Genomic DNA, 19,359 nt, shown 5'->3' with positions numbered 1-19,359 from the left:
CCACCCCTCTAGGTCCATTTTCTGTAAATTTATTTTTCACAAAAGTCACTTAAGTCTTCTGGGAATCTCAGTCTTGCCAATCTCCCGTCTTACCATCCAATCATACATGCTGGAAATCCCCAGTTATATCGAACTCTTTTCTCCCTCATCTGATCCAAAAATGGTTTCATAGATCTTTTTCTAGCTAGTATCTCAAATGCAATGTCAGCAAAGATTTGCAACTTTGTTTCCTAACACTTTATTTCGTTGGCATCACGCAAACTTTTCCATATTCTTTCTTTGTCTTCATAATGATGAAATCAGACTATCACATCTCTGGGACGTTCTACTGTTACTCCTTGTGGTCGTCCAATCCTATGAACTCTCTCAATTTTTAGGTGTTCTGTCACTGATCTTCCCATTATTGGATTAAACACTCTCTTTATTTTATCTTATAAATCCTCTCCATGCACTTCCTTTGGTGGACCCAGTATCCTTAGATTATTTCTTCTGTCACGATTCTCTTGGTCTTCCAGTTTAAATGAGAGCTTTCTGTGTTTTCTTCGCATCTCCTCCACCTGTGTTTCTAATTTATTAATCATTTGAGCGTGTGCCTCCAATTTCCCCTCCACTTCTTCCATTTGAGTTCATATTCAGCCCAGATCATTGCGTAATACCGCAATCTCATTTTTCATGAACTTCTCCAGTTTCCGCCATCTAATTTTTTTGTAGGTATTTGTGACATGGCTCCCTGTTGTTTCATGATACTTTGTTCCATTACACTATCCCCGCTTATCGATTCATTAATATGGGTCCCACATAACAAACTGGATTGATCTCCATCATACTTTCTGGGTCATTCTTGTTTTTCCAAAGTTCGCTTCTCCAGGCTTTTCTCCTTTAGGGGCATATATTTTCTAATTGTACTTGTTTTTGCATTTGATTGGGGGGTATTTGATCCCCCTCCTTTAGCTGATCCTTCCTTCATACCTGTCAGCTCTCCCGCTCCTTTTCTATTAATACACAGGTATAGTAGTTGCCACTAGGTAGGATCCTTTTTACTGTTCTTCCGTGGACTTTTGTAGATTTTTGTGATTCCTGCTATGTTACTTTGGGGCAGGGAAAGATTTAACAGCTCCAACCCTCTGAAAACACCCAATTTGTAAGGTTTCTTACCCCCCCCCCCCCCCACTACTCAGATATTCAATATATTAGGACCGAGACTTTCAATATTGACAAAGATTTTAAATGTCCTGGAAACTCACCATCCCTGACCATGCCCGGATACAGAGACATCCATCTCAATGTGCTCTCCTGTCCTCACCTGGGTCTCCAGTCCAGCTTCACCATAGTTCCTGTGAGGGAGCCATTGATTAACAAGTCTTTATGGGTGTTTTTCAGGGTATTCTCTGAGTCCTTCAACCTCCTAATGGTGCTGCCCTGGAGTAGAGGGGGAACTCTCCTCCAGTGCCCACTCCCCTCCTTGTCCACGGAACCCCACCACTCTCCCGGCTCTCCCAAGCTTCCGGCGCCCTCAAGTGGGAGTCACCTGGGCATCCCAGCATTCTCCTCGAACCCCGGCTCATCCTACTCCAGGGTCTCAGGGTTCCACTACCCTCCTCTGTCTGCCGCCGGCCCACCGACACTCCACCAGCTCAGCTCTGGTCCCTGGCAAGGCTCCAGAACCAGCCACCTGGTGACTAACCCCTCCAGCCAAGGTCTCCAGCCACCACCACTCGCGGTGTGGGTTTGCAGCTCCGGAAGGAACTGCGCCGGAAGCCATGGACGCCCACCACCACACAGTTTAGGGGCCTTTGGTAATGGTCCAGTGTTCTTAGTCCATATGGGACCTAGGCTGCATTCACTCTTTCCATAGGCAGGGCACCTGGAGCTCCTGCTACACTCTCCCTCACAGCGCCATTGTCAGTCCCCTCCCCCTAGTGGCAGTCATTCTGAAAGCATAAAGACTTCCTATTTACTGCCATTAATGTTCTGCAGGTGCCTGTCAGTTAAACAAATCTTAAAACAGGAAAAATAAATCAGTGCTGTACAATGAAGCAAATTTTAGTAAAATACATAAATGCTCGCCATTTTAGTTTTCCAAATGCTGTTTAGAGATCTGGCATGTTTAAAAATACTTTTGTCCATTTATATCAAACTCCCTACACTGCATTGACTCCAGGCAGACACCTCCCACCTTATACCAAGATATCTGTGTAAATGAGGACTATCTTGTTTTAAGCCCAACTGAACCTTCAATATACATCAGCTAAATACATTCCAAGTATATTAGAACAAAAAATGTTCAATGCTTTACAGTCTGTTTTCGTTCTGAAGCATTCACTGCTTGAGTAGGAAAGAATGTTCCCTTGCAGCAGATGCAGGTTTTGACCTTGCCCTCTGTGGAGAAGCAGCAGTCTCTCTTCTAAGGTGCAACATATCCCCTGTTGAGTCAGAGCTAGAGTCTCAAATCATTAGAGACCATGAGCTTTGCTGATTGCAGAGTATAGGTCTGCCTGTACAGCCTTTACCTCATGACAATACAGCACTTGAGAGGTCAGTCATCATGCCCAAGTGCTTAACAGGGTGACTACACACACCCCTCTGTAAGTTTCTACTTGCTCAGCAAGTTAAATTTTACACAGAAAATGGGGATGTCTGCAGAAGATAAGAAGAAAGTACAGGATGCCATTGATGGAAAATTTGTCTCCCTCCTAATTTAAATACTCATTCTAGCCTTCCCATAAACCAGTCCTCTAGCACAGAAAACCCCATGCCAAACATAACTCCTCCACTCTTACACCAGGCATTTATCCATGCTTCTGTTGCCTTTTCTGTGTTGCACATGGAACAGACTATAGCATGAGAATATAACCTTGGAGGTCACTTCCATCGGCTTTCAGCCTAGTTTTTTAAGTTAATTATTAAGGATCCCCCATCTTCCATGTATCTTTGGTCCCAACATGAATCAAGGCAACTGGATCATACCCAGCCCCGGCATTAATTTGTCTACCCAGTCCACCACATGCCTAACTCTGGCAACAGGTAGACAGCAAATCATTTGGTTGAGGCGATCCTGGTGGCAAATTATTCTGTCAGTCTTCCTGATTATAGAATCCACAATTACCACCAAAGGTTTAGGTTTTCCTGCATTACCCTCACCCTACTAGGTGTGCTGCTTTCCCAGCTATTATGGGTAGCAGTGCCATCTACAGCTGCCACCTGCCAACTTAAGCAATTGTATTTGGGTTCTTAAACATAGGATTGGCCCTAAAAGAACAGCATATAAAGAAAGCGCACCAGCCTTGTGCATTACCATAGGACTCTTTATTGAAGAAAAACATATGCAAATATAATCACAAAGATACACAATAAAGTGCATATATCAATACCCATCAAGCTCCTGCAAATGGATCCATCAAAAAGGGTGCAGCTTACACGTTTCAAGGGCGATGCGCTCTTCCTCAAAGCTAACCTGAGCACCTTTGCTGCAATCTATATATAGAGGTACACCATTGTCCAAGATGTAAAAGCCCACCTCTAAAAATGGGGAGAGGTCAGTGTTTAACACAGCACTCAATACTATTTAACCTTGCATGGGAACAATCCTGGACCAAACAGTAATGTCAATCTCCATATCAATGCGAAAACGTCATCATATATGTGTACGCTATCATATATATTAATATTTATATACAACCTTCAAGACCATCCAGGCTGTTTGTCAAGGCTCACTTCAATTTATTCTAAGTGACCATCAAGGAGCAATGCCCCCAAAAATAACCTACTGAGCTACTCAAATAAAAATATGAAAGTGTATCAATATACATCTGTATATGACAAAGTCTCACCCCTCTGACAGGTCCAAAAAAAATAGTAATCTACCAAGCCAGGGAAACTGACAGGGGGATCCGGAAGTGTCATTTTACACGTCGCTTTCAGGTCAGTAACAAGAAGAAAAGGAGAACGGACGTGTATCCACTCAGCTCCCTCCCCTCTACCCGTCATGCCGGTCCTGGGCCCGCATATGAGCAAGTGGAGCCTGCTGATACATGACCGGGGACACACATGTTACCAGGGGTGGTGTAAGCAATCGGATGGCTCACAGCCCCCAGGATGCTTCCATCTGACGTCCACAAGTCGGTTTGTCAGAATATACACACTGTATTGTGTGTAAAACCACCTAACCCCCTACTGTGAAGCCCATATGACATACAGTCCTGGCAGCGAAAGGATTAAACCACCGTTTTAGAAATTAGGTTAAAGTATATGTGAACCCTTACCTTGTAAAACCAATTCAGTTTAAAAGAAATGAAAGGCAAAACATTTGTATGTATGTGTATATAACATAGCAAAGAAATTACTAGAGCTCTTGGTCCATAACTGCATATGGAAATTCAGAGAAACTCCGTAAATGTCTGTGGTATATAGTTCATACACAGATCCTTCTAACTTGTGAGGATGAGTCTTTTGTTTTTTTGTTTTTTTGTTGCTGAATCCAGAATGCTTTTATGCAGCATCTCCTGAGACTGAAGAGATCTCTCTCTATAATGACAGATAAAACACAGCAGGGTGCGTAATCTAAAGCCAGCTATACATGGATAGAAATTCTCTGGCCGAGATTTGATCTATGTGTGGGCAGCACTGCGGGGAGGCATTCCCCATCAACACTGACTGTGTTGATGGGGGAATCAAGCGACTTTCCTTTTATAGGTGGAAGGAAAGAAAATCAAATTATCTATGGGCTGCTTTAGTGTAGTGGATATCTTATAATTAAAAAACAAAATACAAATAGCAACTCGTCTAAATCAGTAAAAATATTCTTCTCGACATGCGCTTTCCATATAGTTCAGGGGTCTCCAAACTGCGGCCCGTGGGCCAGATGTAGCTGTTTGCTTGCTTTTATCTAGCCCTTGGGGCATTCCAGTGATACGAGGCACTATTCCTCCCACTGACACCAACGATTGGGGCACAATTCCACCCATTGACACCAATGATTGGGGCACAATTTCTCCCACTGACACCAACGAATGGACAGTATTCTTTCCACTGATGCCAATGATTGGGTACTATTCCTCCCGTTGACACCAACAATGGGGCACTATTCCTCCCACTGACACCAATGATGGGACACTATTCCTCCCACTGACACCAATTATGTAAACATTTTTTACCCCCATTTAGTAAACCAAGCCCATGGCATTCTCTATTCCCACTGGCCACAGTCCGGTCCCCCGAAAGATTGAAGGGCAGTAAACTGGCCCTCTGTTTCAAAAGTTTGGAGTCCCCTGATCTAGTTCTAAAGTGAGCTGCCAATTGTCTTGTGCTATATCCATTACCTATTAACCGCTTGCCTACCGCCCTATAGCAGATATACTGCTACAGGGCGGCTCGGGTGCGCAAAATCACGTATATATGTGTGATTTTTTTAATGTTGTGCCCGCGGCTGGCAATCACCGGGTCCCGGCCGGTGATTGCTCGCTGCCGCCCGGTGATTGACAAGGATCTCTGACGGGGAGGAGAGCTGTATGTAAAGAATATAGTTCTGCTACCTGTCAGCACAGCCATCCAAAGCAATGTGATTACAGTGAAGCGCACACACAGCCCCCTATGTAAAACAGCACACAGTTAACCCTTTGATCACCCCTCATGTTAACCCCTTCCTGCCCAGTGCCATTAGTACAGTATAAGTTTTTTGTTTTTTTTATTATCATCACTGTATTGGTGTCATTGGGGATGTGAGTGACATAAAGTCAGTTCCCCCCAGTGTCAGAATGCACAATTGTCAGTTAAAGTAACACAGCACCGTAATGCAAAAAATGGCCTGGTCAGGAAGTGGGGTAAATCCTCAGGAGGGCAAGTGATTAAGGTGCACTTAGATTGGCGCCCCTGGTGTTCTCCTCAGGTGTTAAAGGTTCTACATTTGTCAATCCTGTGTATATGCCCTGATGCCTTGCCTTTGCTGAGACCTGCACTTAATCAATGATAAGCATATTTTTACTGATTTTAATTGAGTTGTCAGTTGTCATTTTTTCAGTAAACGTGCCATATCCACTAAACTCTGATTGTGCACTGTTTTATCTGCTATATAAAAAAACAATTTTTTTTGGGGGGGGGGGGCTTTAGGGGAGTTTCAGGTCTTTTGCTTATTTTCAGTGGGCACTCCATGGCCTGAACCATCAGTGCTGAGAGCAATGGGCACTAAAACTAGTTTACTGCTATTTGATGCATCTCCTGTGTAAATAATTAATTTCATGTCTCATGACATGTTTGTTAAAAACCAGAAGCCTCATTAGGGCCTTGCAGACTGCTGACATCAAAAACTGTCTTGTGTCACAGAGATGCCTCGTTATTGAAGTGTTAAAATAAATGAAGCCTAAAAGACAGGACAGAGTACATATTCTAGCAGACCAATTACAGCATTTTCACTACAAATCAGTCTGAGATGCTCATGGGCCTGAGTTTACTAATTGCATTGACAGCTACATTGTCTGCAGCTACACGGCTCAATATTGAAGAGGTTGCGCACATATATCTTTGTGATACAGCAGTTTTTATGGCACTTTGTGATTTCTGTTGTGCTAGAACAATAACTCCACTTACAGGAAGGAGAGACATCTTGTGAAAGGGTTTTACCCTGGGCAATAAAACTGCTACAATGCATCATAAAGTAGAGGTCAAACCTTTTCATAGCTGTTACTTTGGGTTTCACGTTAATTTTAGATATGCATTAAAATTAATTGGTTATTATAGTGACCCACCTCTAGACTCCTTCATCATTGGAGCTTCATCATATTGTTTTGGCCCGTGTAGCACTCTGTCACATTCTCCTATGTAACTGTAAGGGGCAGAAAAATATCAACAAATTAGTTTTTAGGCTACATGGTTTAATTGGTTGATCGCATTATAATTGCTTTTCTAAATAAGATTTCATATGTATTCTAGTCTAAGGAAGTACAGAAATGGTCTTTGGTCCCCCATCAAGATATACCTTCAGCTTGGCTAAAATTTAGAAAAATTGACAAAATTAAAATCTAACTTGCAAGAGCTACATGAATCATCCTTACCTTTTAGCCTAATGGCTTGGCTTATCTTTTGTTTCAGAACTACCTTTTAGGAAGGAGAGAAACCTCCGAAATGGCAGACCGAAATAAGGAAGTCTTGCTAGAGGTAAGCTCTACCATTCATTAAAATTACACTCTAACATAAAAATGTGACTTCTTTTCTTTTTTGTTTTACATGAAAAAAAAAAGACTGTATTTTTTTTTTTTATTATTATTGTATGATGTTAATAAATATAGTACAATGTTTACTCTGGGAATTCATTTTTACTTCACATGCCATTATTGATATTGTTCCCTAGGTTACATACCATAAAAGCTGACCAGCAATAGTGATGATAGGGAATAGCACAAACTATGACACTAAGTATTGGTAAACCAGCACGTCATTATTAACTCAGTAATACAGTCTCGTATCCTCAATCCTATTCTTCCTTTTAAAAATTATTTTAAATTCTCACAGAATCTTGTGACCCTTAAAGTAGAACTAAAGGCAGTTTAATTTTTTTTTCATTTTGGATAGAGTAAGGGAGGGTTTTAACCCATCAGTTTATTTTTGCCACTTGTGTCCCATTGAGGAGAATTACATTCACTTCCTGTCCCATAACCAAAAGAGGAAGTGAGAGATAATCCCTGCAAATTAGGGGAATTCCTTGGGGACCACATAATGTCCCCTTTTTAAAATCACCTCTATTACTTTTCTGGGAACAACCCAAAATTTGGGGTTTCTTTTACTTTCACTTTCAGTGATAATGGTAAACATGACAACTAGAGAGAGTGAATCTCCCAAACATGGGCACAGACTGCAATAAAAACCTGACAGGTGTTCTAGTCCATCTCCACTCTATCCAAAACTAAAAAATAATCTTTTGCCTTCAATTCTACTACATGAATGCGAGGGCCAAATAAAGCTTTTTATTGCAGTCCAGGTGTGCATGTATTCTTCCTTTCACACTATGCTCTTCCCCTCCAGAAGTTGTATTTAAAAAAAAAAAAAAAAGAAGAAAAAACAGAACCATTAAGTGTGTGTGTGTGTGTGTGTGTGTATTATGGTATGACTTATTGCACTTAGTCTATATATATTATTTGTACACTGAATTTATGTTAAAGTCCATAAACTCCAAGTGTTCCATGCTCCTTCCTTAATAAAGTACTAAAAGAAGAAAAAACACCAGAAGTTTTTGATCTTCCTTTCTTCCCAAAGGAGAGACATACACTGCAACTCTTTTTGCAAAGAAGGTCAACTGCGCTTTAACATCTCCAGTGATTCTTGTTAAACTGCAGTTGACCTATTTGTACATTGGATTTTTGTTGGATGTTTGTTTAGTTGGTATGATTTATTGCACTTGGTGTATGTGGGAGGTAGGCATTTGTGCAATAATTTAGTTATATTGATTTCTTATATTGATTTTTTTATTGTGTATTCATTATGTATTCACATTTATGCAAAAACTGTTGTGGATATTACACGTTTATTTATGATAGGGTGTAGGGAGCGCGGTTTATTTTTATTTTTTTGGGCTTTTTAAGTCTATTGACGGGCAGCTCCTAAAAAGTGTATGTGTGTATATATAATGTGTGTGTGTGTGTGTGTATATATATATATATGTATATGTGTGTGTGTATTTTTTTAAAGAAAATTTAGAATGTTTGCAGGTTTTGCTATTTGCACGAGTATGAGCACCGATACCTTTGCGGTGTGATTTGAGCCTATACAAAATGAATGAGGTCAAACCCCACAATCAAAGCAAGGTGCACACATGTATAAGGCAATGAATCCAAGATGGGCAATAGATGCTTCCAGTTCCAGTCTGATGTCACTTACTGACGCTTTTCGACATGAGACTTTATAAATGGATCGAATTGGAAGAAAGCGCATATGGTATATTTTTGTCAATGAACATAGAATGTTTGCCTGACTGGCTATTATTCAAAATCTTTTAATAAGCACCATTAACATTGAGTACATAATTAAACACTGGTGTGGGTGGGCAACTCGGTATGCACAAGCAGGACAATCATAACTGAAGAAGAAAACAGGCTGGAGTAGAAGACAGAGGGAAGCAGAGAATAAGCATGCAGAGAGAGAGAGAAAGGGATAGAGAGAGAAGGATCAGTGGGAAAGATCAGTGGGAAAAGAGTCTTTTTTGGCTCAGGTGAACAATGAAGCTTTTCTCAGAGATCCAAACCAATAGCAGGTGAGAGTCGAAATATTGACCAAGAGGCCTAAGTTTTCCCACCCAGCCTATTGCAAATGATGGCCACACGGGACTTTCATTGTTCCAGGTGGACATCATATATGACGTCTTCCTGGAACGCACCTCGCATTCTGCTGTGTGGCTGCGCTGCGTTCACAATCTGTCACCAGTTGTGTCCACTGGACACACAACCAATAACAGATACCTGTACCGGCCCACTGCAGGTACCGTGTGAACGCTGTGACCAATTACAGCAGATCACATGATGATTGTAAACCATGAATGGCTTTGATTCATGACAGTCCATGTGATTAGCTGTACACCAGTTATATGTTGACGCTGTACTGCACTAGTGACAGTCTGTTAAAAAAATATATATATATTTTTCCAAAAAATCATGATAAAAAAATTACAACTTCAAAAAACCCACCATGTCTCTTACTAAATACCTTGAACTGTCTACTTTTTACAAATGGATCATTTGGAGAATATCTGTACTGTCCTGACATTTTTGGGCCTCAAGAAATTAGACTGTCCGTACATCAGGATTGAAAAATTTTAAAATATATACCATAGTTTGTGAACTCTATCACTTTCCTACAGACTAAATAGTAAACACTGTTTTGGGTTATTTTCATCAAAGAAATGTAGCAGAATACATTTTGGCCTACATTTATAAAAAAAACAATTATTTATTTGCTAAATTTTATAACAGAAACGAAGAAAAACATTTTTTTTTTTCTTCAAAATTGTCGGTCTTTTTTTTTTTTTGTTTAGCAAAAAAATTAAAAACCCAGTGGTGATGCATGACTGCACAATTGTCTTTCAAAATGCGGCAGCGCTGACAGCTGAAGCTTGGCCTTAACAAGAAGGTGTAAAAGTATATGGGATTGAAGTGGTTAAATTGCTCTATTCTATCATTTTCCTGGGATTTGCCGCAGAATTTTTTACTTTACATTGATTTACTAAAGAAGCAGGCAGTGTATGTTTGCTTTTTGAAGCTATGTTCACCATGAATACCATGAATACCCATTTTAGTCAATTCTGCACTAGAAATAATCCTTTTTATTTAAAAACAAAAGTCCCCTGCACATCATTGAAAGTTCAAAGGTTAACCTTATTCACAGTGCTTTAGTAAATCCACCCCCATGTGTCTAGCTTAATCATTATACCAAATATGAATTTGCTGTCCAAATGAATGATAAAGAAAAAAAGGAAAAACTATTTTAGCTGCCTCTTTAACATTTTAATGGCACATGTGGACAGCAGGGGTAAGATGGTGCTTTTTTCTTTCCGTAATGTTCTATTTTTCTTGTTCAGTTTGGAACTGTTCCTTGTCTGGCAAACAGACGTTTATTACATTCTCACAACTAAAATGTGAAGAAAAGAAATGTAAAAGAACAACAGCTGGTTTTTGAAAGACTGCTGTGTAATCTGCCTGTGAAAAATATGGACTGTTTGCGCACCAAAAGAAAATTGGCTCCCATAGCAAAAAGAAGATGAGCTGATCATGGCAACCAGTCAGATACAAACTGATAAAGTGGAACACAAGCCAAAATGTTCTTTTTAACTTTGGACAGAACATAAAAAGGTTAGAACTGATGTCAGGTTTTTGTTTTCTGGGGAGGTTTCTTTCTGCCTTGACAGTGGGGAAGGAAGTGAGGGGAGATCACTAGAATGGGGACACAGATGGCTAAAAAAGTAGCATGCATAAGGGTTGCTGTCTTATTCAAAAAATGTGCAGCGTGTAAATAAATATGTACAGTGGGGATCGAAAGTTTGGGCACCCCAGCTAAAAATTTGTATTAATGTGCATAAAGAAGCCAAGGAAAGATGGAAAAATCTCCAAAAGGCATCAAATTACAGATTAGACATTCTTATAATATGTCAACAAAAGTTAGATTTTATTTCCATCATTTACACTTTCAAAATAGCAGAAAACAAAAAAATGGCATCTGCAAAAGTTTGGGCACCCTGCAGAGTTAATATCTTGTACTGCCCCCTTTGGCAAGTATCACAGCTTGTAAACACTTTTTGTAGCCAGCCAAGAGTCTTTCAATTCTTGTTTGAGGTATCTTTGCCCATTCTTCCTTACAAAAGTCTTCCAGTTCTTTGAGATTTCTGGGCTGTCTGTCACGCACTGCTCTTTTAAGGTCTATCCATAGATTTTCAATTATGTTGAGGTCAGGAGATTGTGAAGGCCATGGCAAAACCTTCAGTTTACGCCTCTTGATGTAATCCCCCGTGGATTTCGAGGTGTGTTTAGGATCATTATCCATTTGTAGAAGCCATCCTCTCTTTAACTTCAGCTTTTTCACAGATGGCATCAAGTTACCATCCAAAAGTTGCATAAATTTTATGGAATCCATTTTTCCTTCTACTCGTGAGATGTTCCCTGTGCCACTGGCTGCAACACAACCCCAAAGCATGATTGATCCAACCCCATGCTTAACAGTTGGACAGAGGTTCTTTTCATTAAATTCTGTGCCCCTTCTTCTCCAAACGTACCTTTGCTCATTCCGGCCAAAAAGTTCAATTTTAACCTCATCGGTCCACAGAACTTGTTTCCAAAATGCATCAGGCTTGTCTATATGTTCATTTGCAAAGTTCAAACGATGATTTTTGTGGTGAGGACGTAGAAGAGGTTTTCTTCTGATGACTCTTCCATGAAGACCATATTTGTACAAGTATCTCTTTATAGTGGAATAGTGTACCACAACTCCAGTGTCTGCCAGATCTTTCTGGAGGGATCGTGCAGTCAAACGTGGGTTTTGAATTGTTTTTCTCACAATCCTGCGAGCTGTTCTGTCTGATATTTTTCTTGGTCTCCAGATCTTGCTTTAACTTCCACTGTTCCTGATGACTGCCATTTCTTAATTACATTCCGAACAGAGGATATTGACATCTGAAAACGCTTTGCTATCTTCTTATAGCCTTCTCCAGCTTTGTGAGCGTCAACTATTTTCAGTTTTCTAGACAACTGCTTAGAAGAACCCATGGTGCTGATTGTTGGGGCAAGGTCAGATGAGTCTGGGCACTTAAAACCTTTGAGATTGACATCATCTGGTCTTCCCAGACGATGATTGAGAACAATCCATGACACTGGCAGGTCTCAGCTTTGCAAAGGGGGCAGTACAAGATATTAACTCTGCAGGGTGCCCAAACTTTTGCAGACGCCATTTTTTTGTTTTCTGTTTTTTTGAAAGTGTAAATGATGGAAATAAAATCTAACTTTTGTTGACATATTATAAGAATGTCTAATCTGTAATTTGATGCCTTTTGGAGATTTTTCCATCTTTCCTTGGCTTCTTTATGCACATGAATACATATTTTTAGCTGGGGTGCCCAAACTTTCGATCCCCACTGTACTGTGATTAAAAATATCTATAAAATGTGCAATCCTAGATGATATCTTCACAGAATGTGTTACATATATTCAATAGGACAACGTGTAAAACATAGAACATAGACTTCTCTTCATCTCCATAGCCCCTCTTTATGTGCAGGCAATTATAAACATAATCTTCATGTTTTTTATCAAATCAAAAGGTATTTTTTGCATAGATTTCTTACAGTGAAGTAGAAATGTTTAAGATTAAAATTATTGCCAACCTGGTAAAAGCACGGATAACTTCTTTCCTCACGTTATTCTAAACCCAGGGGTCTCCAAACTTTCTATACAAAGGGCCGGTTTACTGTCCTTCAGCCTGTAGGAGGGCCCAGCGTCAGTAGTAAAAAAAAAAAAAAAGACATAATGCTTATAGTCAGTGGAAGGAGGAATAGTGTCCAGCCATTGGTATTAGTGGGTGGAATAGTGCCCCATCATTGGTATTAGTGGGAGGAATAGTGCCCCATCATTGGTGTCAGTGGGATGAATAGTGCCCCATCATTGGTATCAGTGGGATGAATAGTGCCCCATCATTGGTATTAGTGGGAAGAATAGTGTCCCATCATTGGTGTCAGTGGGATGAATAGTGCCCCATCATTGGTGTCAGTGGGATGAATAGTGCCCCATCATTGTTATCAGTGGGAAGAATAGTGTCCCATCATTGGTGTCAGTGGGATGAATAGTGCCCCATCATTGGTGTCAGTGGGATGAATAGTGCCCCATCATTGGTGTCAGTGGGATGAATAGTGCCCCATCATTGGTATCCGTGGGAGGAACAGTGCCCCATCATTGGTATTATTTGGAGGAACAGTTCCCCGTCCTTGGTATTAGTTGGAGGAATAGTGCCCCATCATTGGTGTCAGTGAGATGAATAGTGCCCCATCATTGGTATTCGTGGGAGAAATGGTGCCCCATCATTGGTGTCGGTGGGAGGAACAGTGCCCCATCATTGGTATCGGTGGGAAGAACAGTGCCCAATCATTGGTGTCGGTGGGAGGAATAGTGCCCCATCATTGGTGTCGGTGGGAGGAATAGTGCCCCATCATTGGTGTCGGTGGGAGGAATAGTGCCCCATCATTGGTGTCGGTGGGAGGAATAGTGCCCCATCATTGGTATCAGTGGGAGGAACAGTGCCCCATCATTGGTATCGGTGGGAAGAGCAGTGCCCCATCATTGTTGTCAGTGGGAGGAATAGTGCCCCATCATTGGTGTCGGTGGGAGGAATAGTGCCCCATCATTGGTGTCGGTGGGAGGAATAGTGCCCCATCATTGGTGTCGGTGGGAGGAATAGTGCCCCATCATTGGTGTCGGTGGGAGGAATAGTGCCCCATCATTGGTGTCGGTGGGAGGAATAGTGCCCCATCATTGGTGTCGGTGGGAGGAATAGTGCCCCATCATTGGTGTCGGTGGGAAGAACAGTGCCCCATCATTGGTGTCGGTGGGAGGAATAATGCCCCATCATTGGTGTCGGTGGGAGGAATAGTGCCCCATCATTGGTGTCGGTGGGATGAATAGTGCCCCATCATTTGTGTCGGTGGGAGGAATAGTACACTGAGGGCTGGATAGAGGCAAACAATGGGCTGCAGTTTGGAGACCACTGTTTTTTTCTTATTATATCTTTATTGATTTTAATCAAACCATTCCATACCAAACCAACATCTTACAATACAAAATTCTATACTTAAATACCCCCATTACTCCCATATTTACCCCTCCCCCACCTCTTGTCCACTTCATCCTTCCATTTAATTTTTGATCTTCTTATGTTAATCTATTTTACTAATCCCTCTCCTTATCTTTTCCCTTTCAGTTTTCCCCAACCCCTATTTTCTTTACTTCCCTACACTCCGACTACTTCTAAATATCTTTTTACTGTTTTAAAAGTATGCCATCCTTCCCAAACCTTCTTAAATTTTTCCATTTTGTCCTCATCTATATGGTATAATTCTTCCATCCTACATATATACTCAACTCTTTCCATCCAATCCTTTACTTTTGGGGCTTCTGTTTTTTGCCAATATTTAGGAATAAGGCTTTTGGCAGCATTTAAAAGCTGGAACAATATCATGTTTTTATATTGCTTGATCAAAAGCTCTGTTTTATAAAATAGGCAAACCCACGAGTCCATCTGTAAACTAGTTTTCTGTATCTCTTGTGTATATTGTACTATCCCCCTCCAAAACTCCTGTATTTTAGGGGCAGTCCCACCAGATATGTGCCATTGTACCTTTACTCCCACAACCTCTCCAACATTGGGATGAAACCTCTGGCCTTAATTTATACATTACATTAGGAGTAATATATCATCTAACCAAACATTATAATTAATTTCCACAATATTCACATTCACCGCTCCGTGTATTAAACTAAACATTTTTCTCTTTTGTTGCTCATTCAATTTTGCTCCAAGCTCTATTTCCCACTTTTCCAAAAAATGTTGGGGTGCTGAGCCCTCTGTTTCAGTAAGGAGTCTATAAATCCTAGAGGTAGTGTGTTTTTGTATTCTATGTATCCTCAACAGTTGTTCTAGAGGATACATTTCTTCCTTGGTCCTTAGTGGTTGTGGGAACTTTGCAACAAAATGTCTTATTTGACCATACCGCCACTCATCCAGTGTAGCAAATATCTCCTTATTCCTCAAATCAACTAAAGAACACACTATCCCTTTGTCCACTATATATTTTAAACCTGCATTTCTATCAATAATCCATTTCCGTGAAATAATATCAATCCCTGGCGGGAAAAAAAATCAGTTCCCGCCAACGGGATTAACAGTAAATTAAACTTCCACTCCTCCCGCTTGTGTAATTCATCCCAAATCTTAAATACATTCCATGTCAAAGTGCTTGTACCCACATCCCACTTCCGAAATTCTTGTGGTATCCAAATATACTTATCTAATGGTGCCTTGCTAAGTGAACTCTCCATTTTTACCCAAATTCTCCCCTGTGCATTATGTATCCACTCTACAATTTGTGATAATAACACTGAGTTAGAATATCTCTTGAAATCTGACATGTTTAAATTTTTTTTTTTTTTTTGTTACTGCATAATACTTCGTATTTAACTCTTGGTTTTCTGTTAACCCACACGAGTGTAAATTTTTTTAGAAGCCTAAAAAAAAAGACCCCAGGAGAGGTATTGGGTGCATATTAAACTTATACAAAACGTTTGGTACTATTATCATCTTAATTATATTTATCTGCCCTATCCAGGACTGCCTTCCTGTAAGAACTTTCCTCAGCTCATCCTTTATCTCGTTTATTAACGGGATATAATTTTCTTGATATAAATTTTTTATAGACAATGTTAACTTTATCCCTAGATACTATTAGTTCTTTCTCCCTCCATTTAAAAGGGAATTCTTTTTGTAAAATTTGTTTCTCGTCCTTATAAACATTTATATTTAAGATCTCTCTTTTATAAGGTTAGATAGCTCTCCATATTCTTTCAGCTTTCTCATTGTATTTGGTAATGTTAATCTGGGGTTTGCAATGTAAAACAACATATCATCCGCATATGCTGAAACTTTGTGTTCAGTATCTCCTATCCACATTCCCTTGACATCTACCCTATTTTTAATAGTTAATAATGGTTCTTAGGAGATCACGAATAGCAACAGGGATAGGGGACATCCCTGCCTGGTTCCATTGTACATCTTAAAAAATTTGGATAATGAGCTATTCACTTTTACTGCTGCTGAGGGATCTTTATATAACTCTTTTATCCACTGCATCATTCTAGGCTCAATTCCTAATATTCTCAGTGTATCGAACATAAAACCCCAATCAACTCTATCAAAGACCTTTTTAGCGCCCACCAACAGAAGGATTCCGGGAACCTCTCTTTAATTTTTTTTGCATTATAAGCAGTGTTCTTAAACTATTATCTTTTCCCTCTCTACCCGGGATGAATCCCACCTGGTCTAAGTGTATCCAATCAGACATCAGTTCCTTCAGCCTTGTCACTAATATCTTTGCATCCAGTTTGTTATCTGTATTCAACAAAAATATAGGTCTATAGCTGGTACACTGAGTCCAATCTTTCCCTTCCTTGGATATAACTGTAATATATGCCTGCAGCGACTCCTCCCTCATCTTAGTTCCCTCTCCCAGTGCATTCATATAAATTCTCAGTTTAGGGGCTAATTGTTCTTTAATCTTTTAATATCCCACTGTGAACCCAACCGGTCCTGGACTTTTCCCTATAAATGTGCCCTTTAATGCTAAGGTGACTTCTTCATTTGGGCTATCTGGTTCCCTCTGATGTTTACCTCCTGACCCATATAGCCCACTATAAAATCTCTAAAATGTGTTGGCAATATCAGTGGTTGAATATACCATCTCTCCTTTTCCGTCTTTAATTTTATCTATAAAGTTCCTAGATTTCTTTTCCTTCAGCTTCCTCAGTAAATCTTTTCCTGGTTTATTCCCCCACCGATATATTTCTTTCAATACATCATTGAAAATTTTCCTTGGTTCTTTCTTGTTCCATGCAGTCCTTTAACTTCTCCCTTTTTACTACTATCTTTTGTTGTAAATCTGTTCTTATATTCTTTTTATGTAATTGTTCTAATTGATATTGTTCTTCCATTAATATCCTAATTCTTTTTCCCCATTCTTTCTTTATTTCCGCCCCTATTGTTATCAGTATATTCCTAATGAATGCCTTATGTGCTTCCCAAACCATGGAAGTAGACTTCCTCGACTCGTTCGCCTTGAAATATTGATCTATTTCCTGTTTTACTCTTTTCTTCTGCTTCTGGGTTTTGTAAGATGGTCTCATTTAATCTCCACATATTTATCTTACCCTGCTCCCCTCCAAACCGTAGTTTCATTGTGACAGGCGTATGATCCGATATGGAGATTACTTCTATATTAGTTTTTACCAGTGACTCCAAGAGTCTATGTGAAATCAGCATATAATCCAATCTTGAATACATCCTGTGCACCGCAGATAAGAAGGTGTTTCCTTTGGGTGACCGACCCTCCATGCATCCATCAACTGACACTGATGTAGTGTTTTTTGTTTTTTTGTTTTTTTTAATATTCTTTAGACTCCTATCTCTCTCTCTCCTGACACACGAAGAGGCATCTATCTCTGGACCAAAACAAAAGTTTAAATCACCTGTCACAATCACACTACCCCTTTCAAAATCTGTATGTTTTGCCAATATTCCTTCCAAATATAGCATCAGATTTTTATTAGGGCAGTATATATTTGCTAATGTACATTATCTTCCTTGCAGGTTTCCTCATAAAAATAAATAACGACCTGCTGGGTCTACTAGCATTTTATCTAAAATAAAATTTATATTTTTTCCAAAACCAATCACCACTCCCTTTGCCCACCTTATTGGAGAGTCAGCATAATACCAGGTTGGAAAGAATATTGAGTATAACTTGATGTTTGAATCCTGGGATATATGCGTCTGTTGCAGAAACGCCACTCCTATAGATCGCTTGTGTAATTCCTTTAAAACCTTATATCTTTTTATTGGGGTATTTAATCCTTTCACATTTTATGTCATAAAATTAACTATATCCCTTCCTCCTATTTTAACAATTTTTCTTCGTGTGTCCTTTCTAAGGATAAAAGTAAAAAGAATTTTGGTCTATGTCGACCTTCCATTTTTCTTCCCCACCCCCCTCTCCTGAGCCCCCCCTCCCCCAACATAATTTTTGGTCCTTGAATTGACTGTGGTCCACAGCCACAGTTGATTCCTTCGTCTGGAAAAGACTAAACACGCACGTTCACTCAAACCTTGATCTCCCATATTAGGGCTGATAGCTAGCATCATGATAGGCCTCCCTACTACCCGCCGTGGTGCTCCACCTTCTACCCATACCTGTCCAATCCTCTTCCTAACCATTCTCTTACCTAACGCCAGTCTTCCTTTCCCTTAGGGCACCATATAGCCTGTCTTCTGACAAGGGTTTTACTTCCATGGCAATTACCAGACATATGTGAGGGGCATGGCGGTGAGAGGACCCGTGAGAGAGAGAGAGAAAAAAAAAGAGGGAACGGTTAAGGAGACACCCCGTTTGGATTCTCTGCCTCTCACTTCTCTCTCACTTCCCCACTACTGCACCATCCCCCCACATGCCTATCTATTTTTAGAGACTCTCTTCCAGTTCTCCTCAGTTAATTTTATATTTTCTTTCTCTCCTAGAGACCACCCATTAATTTTTAAAGTCTGTAATTCTAATTTTTCACAAAAGTCTCTTAGATCTTCTGGGAATCTCAGAACTTCTGATTTCCCATCTTTCCGGGAATCCCCAATTATAGTGGATGTTTTTGTTCTGCATCTGATCTAACAATAGTCTCATAATCTTCTTGCTGGAATCTCCTGCGGTATATCTGCAAAGATTTGCACTTTCATCTCCTCAAACCTTATTTCTGACATCCCACGTAGATTTTTCAAAATAATTTCTCTCTCTTCATAGTGGTAGAATCTTACTATCAGGTCTCTAGGGGTATCTGGTGAAACTCTTTGAGATCTTCTTATCTGATGCACTCTTTCCATCTTCAATTGCTCTGTTTATCTTCTCCCCTTTATGGGGTTAAACAATCTTCTCATAGTGTCCCTTAAGTTTTCGCCTTCAACCATTTCTGGTAGACCTCTGATTCTTAAATAGTTCCTTCTGTCTCTGTTTTCCTGATCCTCCAGTTTATAGGCCAACAGTCTCTGCTGTCTTTTCAATTCTTCCATTTGTTCTTCTACCTAATTGAT

The 19,359-nt window shown here is 40.0% G+C and overlaps 1 protein-coding gene across 9 annotated transcripts in view; it reads left to right on the top strand.

The window, feature by feature from the left end:
• Positions 1–19,359, top strand: part of RAPH1 (Ras association (RalGDS/AF-6) and pleckstrin homology domains 1) — a 236,082-nt gene that overhangs the window by 190,708 nt on the left and 26,015 nt on the right. For all 9 annotated transcript variants that reach the window (XM_089670643.1, XM_089670628.1, XM_089670647.1 and 6 more), the window contains one exon: positions 7,084–7,149. In XM_089670643.1, coding sequence (XP_089526769.1) covers positions 7,084–7,149 — 66 coding nt within the window. The remainder of the gene's footprint in view (positions 1–7,083; positions 7,150–19,359) is intronic.

This window comes from Staurois parvus, unplaced genomic scaffold, assembly GCF_062004578.1.
Source record: "Staurois parvus isolate SC_StPar_1 unplaced genomic scaffold, SC_StPar_1.0 ptg000011l, whole genome shotgun sequence".
Taxonomy (NCBI): Eukaryota; Metazoa; Chordata; class Amphibia; order Anura; family Ranidae; genus Staurois; species Staurois parvus.
Note: the sequence above shows the minus strand (reverse complement) of the source record. Positions and strands in the feature narration are given on the sequence as shown.